General features: G+C 34.7%; 3 protein-coding genes across 4 annotated transcripts; 1 reads left to right on the forward strand and 2 right to left on the reverse strand.

Annotated features, from left to right (window-relative positions):
• Positions 1-1,649: 1,649 nt before the first annotated feature.
• On the reverse strand, positions 1,650-5,713 carry LOC126740589 (cell cycle control protein 50A). Of its 2 annotated transcripts, none has more exons than XM_050446676.1 (6): positions 5,601-5,713; positions 3,274-3,771; positions 2,421-2,627; positions 2,245-2,367; positions 2,026-2,191; positions 1,650-1,969 (listed from the first exon to the last, which is right to left on the reverse strand). In XM_050446676.1, exons 1-6 carry the CDS (start codon positions 5,644-5,646, stop codon positions 1,924-1,926), a joined length of 1,086 nt encoding a protein of 361 aa, XP_050302633.1. In that variant the 5' UTR covers positions 5,647-5,713; the 3' UTR covers positions 1,650-1,923. The 2 variants fall into 2 exon arrangements, with proteins under 2 accessions (XP_050302633.1, XP_050302632.1); XM_050446675.1 differs by lacking the exon at positions 5,601-5,713 and adding an exon at positions 4,195-4,393.
• On the reverse strand, positions 4,517-5,437 carry LOC126740591 (radial spoke head protein 9 homolog). The gene has a single exon (XM_050446677.1). The coding sequence runs from the start codon at positions 5,400-5,402 to the stop codon at positions 4,557-4,559; it is 846 nt and encodes a 281-aa protein (XP_050302634.1). The 5' UTR covers positions 5,403-5,437; the 3' UTR covers positions 4,517-4,556.
• A 2,313-nt stretch (positions 5,714-8,026) lies between the features above and the next one.
• On the forward strand, positions 8,027-9,031 carry LOC126740335 (ribosome maturation protein SBDS). The gene is made up of 2 exons (XM_050446308.1): positions 8,027-8,239; positions 8,301-9,031. Exons 1-2 carry the CDS (start codon positions 8,109-8,111, stop codon positions 8,932-8,934), a joined length of 765 nt encoding a protein of 254 aa, XP_050302265.1. The 5' UTR covers positions 8,027-8,108; the 3' UTR covers positions 8,935-9,031.
• Positions 9,032-9,359: the final 328 nt, after the last annotated feature.

Consider the following 9,359-nt stretch of genomic DNA (forward strand, 5'->3'; position numbering starts at 1 on the left):
CTATGTAGGATTTTGTTTTGTTTACTTAGTGCTTCTCATTATTTTGAATTTATTAGTTATAGTGGTAATTTAGGTATCTGTAATTGGCTATTGATGCTGTAATAATAAATAAATAAATAAATGTTTTGCACTATCTATCAAGAGCCCACTTGCATCTGAAGTAACATTGAATTCAACTAGAAATGAAAGTTTAAGTTAAATTAATTCTAATTCTTTATTTCATGAGTTAAGGGCTATTGACAGCAATTCAAGAATAAATGAGTCTGAATACCCAGGACTTTAATTAAACTCAATCTGTGATATTGTTACCACTTCGCCTATAAGAAGAGTTCTTATCTATGGTGATGAATCATCTCGTGGGTTGTCCTCAGAAATTCACCAGGATATTGACACCTCTGAAACTAAAATCTTGGGTGTCTCATAACCGGGCTATTCTCTTGAATAATTATAGCTAAGGATCAGTTTAATATTACTCCTTTGTGATACTGAATCATTTATAGTCTCTTAAAATTTGTGTACCTAATTACAAAAAGTTAACGAACCTAATTATAAATAGTTTCTGCTCTGCAGAGAAATAGTGTAAGGTAATGTTTATCATAACTTTCTCTAAATCCATTTACTCTCATTTTGACGTGAGAGGAAAAAATTCGATTTAACCGGTTCTGGAAAACTGACTGGGCCGAATTTTCTAAAACTGATTCACGTCAAAGGCGCTTTTTAAGATGAAACCCTTATAAAAGTGGGGTTTTCATGTGCTTGAATTTACAAATTTTAGCGGCCGTGGAACCTACACGGTATCCTTCGCAAATGAAGCTTTCTTTTCTATTACAATTATTTTCTGCAAGAAAGAAACTTCTTCTGAAATAAACGAGCTGAAACGCAATTTTTTTTAAAGTGAGTTTTTACAAAAAGTTTTTTTTAATATAAAAAAGATCACTAAAATCAATTTGCTTACATCATTTGAAAGCTCCATCCTTTACCTTTGACTTTGATGCTTAATACTGGCATACCTATGACACCTAAAAAAATAATTTTTTCCCTCAGACACCCGGAATTTATCCGGCTATAATCCACTAAAAGCCGTTTTTATTTAAATATTACCGTTTTCAAGTAAAACGCCATTTTCTGTCAAAAACCCCGTGTAGTATATTACAAGTAACCTTCTTAGAAAAGAAAATTAAGGCTATAGCAATTATTGCTTCTTAAATATATAACAACTCTCGTTTACTTCCTCTATGTAGATAGTCATTATTAGTATTTATGATGGTTTCCTTAAAGTAAGGATCGCTTCTTTTATCGTAACTGAATGTAATATATTTGGACTTACTAAAATTGATTGTGAGTGTTTATTTTATAGTGTGTACATCACAACAGCTGTATCGTCACCAAAGGAAGAGATGTTCCTATATTTCTTATTCAGGTGTCACAAAGATATAGTTTATATAAATCAAGAACAGTATCTCACTCAAATTCCCATCTACACTTACAATTTTTTATGTATCTATGACGTTATATAGGTCTATATTTAGAGATCTATGCCTTAAAGGCGGCCAAATAAGATATTGAGACACTGATTATAGTCAATCTATTAGTTTTGTCAAACAAGCTCTCATATTTTCAACCCAAGGAACATCATGAAATAAAACACCTTAAATATATATTTTTTAATTAAATCTAATAGAGGTATATTATCACTTTCAATAAAATATAACTTTGCCGTTAAAATTTGCAGGTGCTAAAACACATATAAATAAATCATGGTATAAATTAACATATTATATCATTTAATACTGGAAAGTACAACAATCAATAACAAAAATATTAATTTTAAGCCTACATAGTAAATGTATACAGAGTGTCCCATTTTATTAAGTCGCACTCTGTATATTTGAAGCCGTAGTAACTATTCAAAGATTGTTTTCACTACTGATATGGCGTTCGAGGGTTTACGTTGATCATTTCACTAGTGCTGAAATTTATTATTTATTTAATGCTCTCCTAAGCTTTTGAAAAAAAATAATTTACCTTTTTCCGCATTTAATATGGATCAAAAGTAACGCGATTCCCAGTACCAAACAAATCACTCCGACCACGATATAGGCGATCCCTAAGAAGGGATTTTTACCTCCGAGCAACGAGGTGGTGCTCAGGATCATTTGTTTTGATCCGTCAAAAGTACTAACATCATAATCTGAAAGAGGGTTTTAATAACAAAATGATACAAAAACTAGTAAAGGGACTTACTGTATTCCACTGTAAGCAGATAATCTCCTTTCTCCAACGTCCTCTCAATCCTTCTATATAACTTGCGGAACGTCGGCAAAGCGGCTGTCCGCATCCAAACAATTAAATCTTCATTCTGGAAGCCTACAATCATTTTTTACACACGTTTTGCCAACAATTAAAATGTGAATTCTAACCGTTATTATCTGGATTACTCGGATCCAGATCCCAAATGTCTTTTTTCCAGGCCTTCGGTCTGGCGAAACCATCAAACGCTTTCGTTAAATTATCTCCCGGAGGGTTTCGGAATTTGATGTTTTTATCTGAATCCCATGCTATTCCCGTGTTAAGAAGAGTTACTGGTTGGTAACCATTTCCAGAAGACTCTGACAGGCTTAGAACATCTAAGAAAAAAAGGCATTTTTGGATCTTAGGTACACTTCTATTGGCAGCTCGTTTCTGAATGACGATTTTTTTCTCCAACAAAATATAAAAAAGTATCGGCTGCAAAGATTTTGATTCTACAATTTGTGAAGAATTATATAATTTATAAATGAGAAAAACAAAATGGAATCTTGATGCTGACCCTTCACAGGCACTCTTTGCTAAAGTTCTAGGTAATCACAGGAAAAAGCATACAAATGGCTCAAAGTGCTAATGGTCTATCAGGACAGATAAGCTTTTTTGACTCTAGGATTACATCTTTTAAGGGGCAGTTAAAGAATATTATTTCATAGGGGCTTTAATTAATTAACTCATCTACACCTTTCATTGATTTATAGAGGGTTTTGTATCTGAATATATGTTTGTATGGGTATGCTTTGTAACACTTTTGTTAATGGATTCCGTAAATAAATAATCGGACATTACATTCTTAAATTTTAACAATTTCTTCAGATAATTTTTAAAACCTCACCAGTATTAGCTGCCATTAACCTCATGCCAAATTTAGCTGTTTTTAATATTAAAAAAACTTTCCCTATTATGATTTTCATCATGTTTAAAGATAACTAAGAGATATTAACTTGTAACTACTAATTCTAAACTTACCATTGAACATAGAATTGGCAATAGCTCCACAAGGGGCGATGGGCTTTTTAACATTATTATTCTCACTGCTATAGTCAAAAGGCATACAATCGTGTGCAGGCGTTGGAGCCAGATTGCCCAACAGCTGATTATCATCTCTCGATTTTACATATCTCCTGTGATTCTGGTAAAAGTTTGTTAGTCCATAGTACATGAAAACCCTGTTATCAAAGTTTTCTTTTAAAGAAAACTTAATTTTGCAATGGCAAGTTGCCGCGGGAGTCTTGTTGGTTTTTAACCAGTCCATGCATGTCTGACCGGTTTCGTTGCCAGTTGTCTCATTAATTTTATTACAATTGGTGTAATCGATGATGTGCTCTCTCACTTCATCTGAAAAGTATAGTAAACCGATGCCGACTGGTATAAATGCTATTCCTATAACAAAGAAGGTCGGTAGGACTGTTCCCGCTGTAAGGATTGGCTGCCATGCTGGGAGTTTTTGTTGTTTAAATGCACTATCTGAAAGTCGTAAATGTTTAATATGGGATTTATAAAACTTTTAAACATTTTATGATACAATTTCCCAATATATATGCTCCCAACTTAGGCAATAAAAGGTGTCATTACCTTATCAAAGGCCTTTGAAAAGAAAAGCTGTTAATACCAAGATATTATAACTTTTACTTGCTTTGTAAGGGAAAATTATGGAATTATCACTGGTTAGTTACCAGTTCATTTTTTAAAAGTTTCATTTTAAGTTTCACTTTAAGGCAAGTGAAATGTAAAAGATTCTGTCTATAAAATCATTCAGGCGTTCCACACGAATTACTAAATTTTGAAAAAAGTCAATAAAAGGGTCTAAAAATAGTATTTAGGGCGAACAAGGGTGTGTTATTCCATAGATATGAAAAGGGCAAATGTAATTATCAATTTTCTACCTACCAGAGGGCTTTTTGGTATGGGCACTGTCGGCACTCTCAGATACCGACGCCATACTTTCTATTTAAATAATTAGAAAATAGTGTTTTTATATTATTTAAAAAACTTATTACAAATCACTGATTTCCCATAGTCTTATCAGCAGCAGCAGCCACTCATCTGCACGCAAATAATATCAACAATCAACATTGGGAACTTTGACAGATATGTCACTTATTGTCAATGTCATTTGTCACTGTCAGTCAATACAAGTGTCTAGGCAACTACGGTGTTGCTCTTGATATGATGACGTCATACTACATTAAACTTTAGAAAATTGCAAAAACATTTTTAATATAATATGTAATTAGACTTTTACGAACATTTTAAGAAAAGGGACTAAGCATAAAGGGCAAATCGATGCATCGTTTTCCATTACCAATATAAACGAAACCATGTTTACGGGTTTTCAGTACATGGAAAAACACTAATCCGGGCCAAAACAAACACTTCAACAGAACCAAAGTTTCCCCTGCGGCAATCTGTATAATCCAACTTCCTTCCGGAATATCAATATCAAGAGGATCCAAGAAATCCATCGCGTAATTATAATCATCTCTAGTCAGTAGGTTGGTGTTGTATTTTTGCGTTGCCGCTCTATCGTGTTGAAACGAGCTGATTTCTCTCGCCTCCAAGGCGGAGAGTCCTTCAAAAGACAAATTTTCCACCACCACCCCGTCGGGTCGCTGAAAATTGACACCTCTAGGAACGACCGCCGCTTCTTTGGTGATTAAATGCACTAGAGCGGCCAGTCTGTCCTCCTCTTTGAGTTTCCTCAACTGTGGCCCCTTGAATTTCTCCTCCAAAAACCACGTTTCCTCTTTTTCTATTAAGACGTCGATGACTAGAGCGGGATCGCCTTGAAACCTCGTGGTGCACAGCGGAGTCAGCAGTAATCCGTTCTTCGTAGGTTGAGGCAGCAATCCCCAATCTACGCAGTTGGTGCTGTAGTAGTAAATTTTGCCATACAGCACGTCCTTAACATATCCGTAGGCGACGTAATAGTCTTTATCCGCCCCGAGGATTTTACCCCAGAGAAAGACGTTTCTGAAATGATTCTCGTTCTGCAATATCAGTAGACTGTTTTGTAGTACGATCTGTTCTTCGGTTGATACGATATGACCGTAATGTCCGATGGTGCTGAGGCATTCTAGGAGAGATTCGATGTTCATGTTTCTGACAGATGGGAATGACTAGACATTTGAAGACATTGAGTTTATTTATTCAGTTGAAGAACGTTCTGGATCACAAAGTGCGGCAAGAAACAGTTGAACACACGCAAAAGAAATTAGAGTAAATTTAATAGGGTCTGGTAGAAAATCAGGACTGAAGGGTAGAAAGAAATAAATATGATTAGAATAATTACTTACACCCAGAAAGTTTTCTGCTAGTCCCACTCAACGATATCTGACTCATGCTCCTCGCGACACCGATATCTTACAACCATAAAACTAAATTAAATATTGATCGCCGCAATTCGCGGGTAAATAAATTATTCAGTGCTAAAAATGCGACTTGAACGAATTATCGATACGGAAGTTTGATGAAATATAATTATACCTGGTTTGATGATAATATAAAAAATTTATTATCGGTCGATAGGGAGTTTTAAAGTTTCTTCGTGGGAGAGTTGTGTGTCAATATGTGTTTTAAAATTTTAAGGCATTTAAAATGGGGCAGAAAGTTTTGTAACTAATTATAAAGTTTTGTAAATCAAAGAAATAAACGATTTTCAGGCCTGGTACACAAATGGGTCATGAATGGAAAGCACTAAGTCAGGCGAAGCAAAGAATGTACAGGATAGAAACGAATGCAAAGGAATCCTTTCCCCTAGGGAAACACCACAGTTTTCCAAGCAAAGGTGTTTGCTATATTTGAAGAAGCGGGAAGCATTGAAAGGTAAAGAGGGGATTTGAATCTACTCTGATACTCAAGCTGCTTTCAAGGCGTTCTCAGCGGTAGTCCAGGAGTGCAGAGATGCATTGGAAAGACTGGCAGCACACAACGAAGTGAGACTACAAGTGAGGTGGTTGCCAGGATACCAGGATGTCTGTCAGAGAACTAGCAAGACAAGCTTCCGTTAGCCCCTTCGTAAGCCTCGACCGTGTCTTGACTTGATTAAAAAACAAAAATTGGAGAATGACTGAAAGATGGACAGGCTCAGTAGATGATACGGCTCTAAAGTAACTCGACTACTAACAAAGAGCCGGCAGGGGATCAAGGACTTGGAATCCTAACTAGGCACAACTACCTAAATAGGCCTCTAGACTTTGTCTGAATTGCGGTAGAGGGAGGAAACTTCATGTCACTTATTAGGCGTTTGAAATAGGTGGAGCCGCTTGAAAAGGAAAATTTTTGGAGCTACACTTCAACTGGAAGATCTTAAAAATCTGTACTGTAATCTAAAGTAACAGACTCAAAATGAGACCACATGGTGCTAAAAGCAACCCTAGGCTAGGACGTGATAAAAATACTAATGAGCCTCCGAACTATGGTGGGAATCTACCCACATCTGTTATCCAACTGTTTTGACAAACTTTAGATCTGCTAGAATGTATTTTAAAAAGGAAAAGCCTAGCAGTCTTGAATATATATTTGTTGTGAGCACTCGTGTTTTATTTATAAAATTTTGGTCGTTTACAGTACTAAGCGTGCAAACCTTTATTCAGAGGACGGAGACTGACTTAGTGAAGATCGTGCATTAGGAAGGTGATTCTTGCCCACTCTTACTAGTAGTACTACCTCAGGCAATTAATCTCCCATTTATCTTTTCCAACGTTTTCAAGTAATATTTGTCAATTATGACAGATAAATAATTTCTACTTAACGTCAGCTGTCATAATTGTAACTTTGACAATAGTTGAATAGTTTCTACGTTACTGTCAGCTGTCATTAAAAAAAATTAAATCGAAGTTAAAGTAATATTAATTTTCTAAAATGCTCCCACTAAATAATTTCTACTTTACGTCAGCTGTCATAGTTGTCACTTTGCCACTTAAAATAGTTGAATAGTTTCTACGTTCCCTGAGCTGTCAAAAATGTAAAATTGAATCATTTTGAGTACTTAAACCAATAATTAGACACACAATTCTTAAATTAGCTTGGACTTATGTTAAAGTCTTAATAATTTCTTTTATTTATTCTATTTATTAATGACCTTCGAAATTTTTATTATTTGCAGACGATCTAAACTCGTACAAGGTGATAAGATCCGCAATTGATACGCAACTTTTACAAGCTGATGCTGATGTAAATAATGATTGGGAGGTTAATATTAAAGAATGCTTAAGCATCGTTCTCTAAGATTAGCATGTGCATTATTATTACACAATAAATGCCTTGGTTTTCAAACCTGCTACTGCTGTTAGACACATGTGTGTATTCTACTGGACAGTAAATTGACATTTGTGCCTCATTATGACGAAATTGTCAATAAAAGTATGCGTAATCTTGGTTTTGGTGTGTGTAACTTTAGTAAATTCTCTGTATTTTATTTCAAGATGCTCTACTATTCAATTGTTCGTTCTGGGCTTGAATATGCCTCACCTGTATGGTCACCTTTTTATTCTAAGCATGTGGAAGCAAGTGAAGAATTGAAGCCAGTCAAAAAGCGTTGAATAGTTTCTACTACGTTACGTCAGTTTTAATTTTAAAAATTAATCTGCAACCTAATGCAGATAGAGAGATACGCAATTATGTAACCAAGTTATAAGTTACGCAGCAATGGAATCAAGCTTAAGCTCAAACTACTGTCATAGTTGTCATTTTGACAAAAGGTCAGCTGTCATTTCAAAAAATTCTAACCTCACTTAAATTATTATTAAATATTTAAGAAAAATAAACATAATCCAAGTATATAATTTATAAAACGTAGAAAAATGAGTAAAATATTCACCCCGACAAATCAAATACGTTTAACGAACGTGGCCGTAGTCAGAATTAAAAAAGCGGGAAAACGTTTCGAAATCGCTTGCTACCGTAATAAAGTGGTATCATGGCGAAATCAAGTGTAAATTTTAAAACTAATTATAAACCTTATAGCTTTAGTTAACATTAAAATTAAACCGTAGGGAAAAGGATATAGACGAGGTCCTACAAACTCACTCGGTATTTACGAATGTATCCAAAGGACAAGTGGCAAAAAAGGAAGATTTAATCAAGGCATTTGGAACGGACAATCAAACAGAAATTTGCAAACAAATCCTGGCCAAAGGGGAGCTCCAGGTGTCCGATAAAGAACGACAAAGTCAAATCGATCAAATGTTCAAAGATATCGCCACAACTGTCGCAAATAAATGCCTCAATCCTGAACTAAAACGTCCCTATCCAGTAACGATCATTGAAAAGGCCATGAAAGATGCACATTATTCAGTAAAACCCAATCAAACCACCAAAGTTCAAGCCTTGGCAGTTATTAAGTTACTAAAAGAATCGAACTCTATACCAATTGAGAGGGCACAGATGAGATTGAAGGTGAACTTTAAAGGGAAAGATGCCAAAAAATTAAGGGATAAATTAAAGAAAATTGAAAGTGTCGAGGTTGAAAGTGAAGAACAAGAAGCAGATGAAATAACAATTGTCTTTCTGGTCGACCCGGGGCAGTTTAAAGGTATCGACAGCTTGGTTAAGTCTGAAACTAAAGGGGCGGCACTGCTGGAAGTTATGTCTTATAAAGAGATGGTAATGGGAGACGAGTATTTTTAAATTATGTCAATTGTTCGTTGTTTATTGATGAGATTTACTTGTATAAAAATAAATTTTAGTTTTTAAAAAATAATTTCTTTAATATATGAAATCTTGATTTTCAAGTTTTATTAACCCAACAATCTGAGGGCACCACGATGTATTTTTTAAAATTACCTTGGATATTTGTTTACTTACAAATTAGTGAACTAATACAGACTAGGATGTAAAAATGAAGATTTTGACTCGGCAAGTCCCAGTTTAGTTAAAGGTTAGTTTCCAGAAGTATCACTACCACCCCAGGAATTGTAAATATAATAAAAAAACATAAAATTTTATTTTTTCCTGTACTACATTTAAAATACCTGTATATAAAATGCAGGAGTGGAAATGAAAACTATATTTATGTCTCATCTAAACTAAAATATTTATCAACAGATTTAAAT

Source organism: Anthonomus grandis, chromosome 9 (assembly GCF_022605725.1).
Source record: "Anthonomus grandis grandis chromosome 9, icAntGran1.3, whole genome shotgun sequence".
NCBI lineage: Eukaryota > Metazoa > Arthropoda > Insecta > Coleoptera > Curculionidae > Anthonomus > Anthonomus grandis.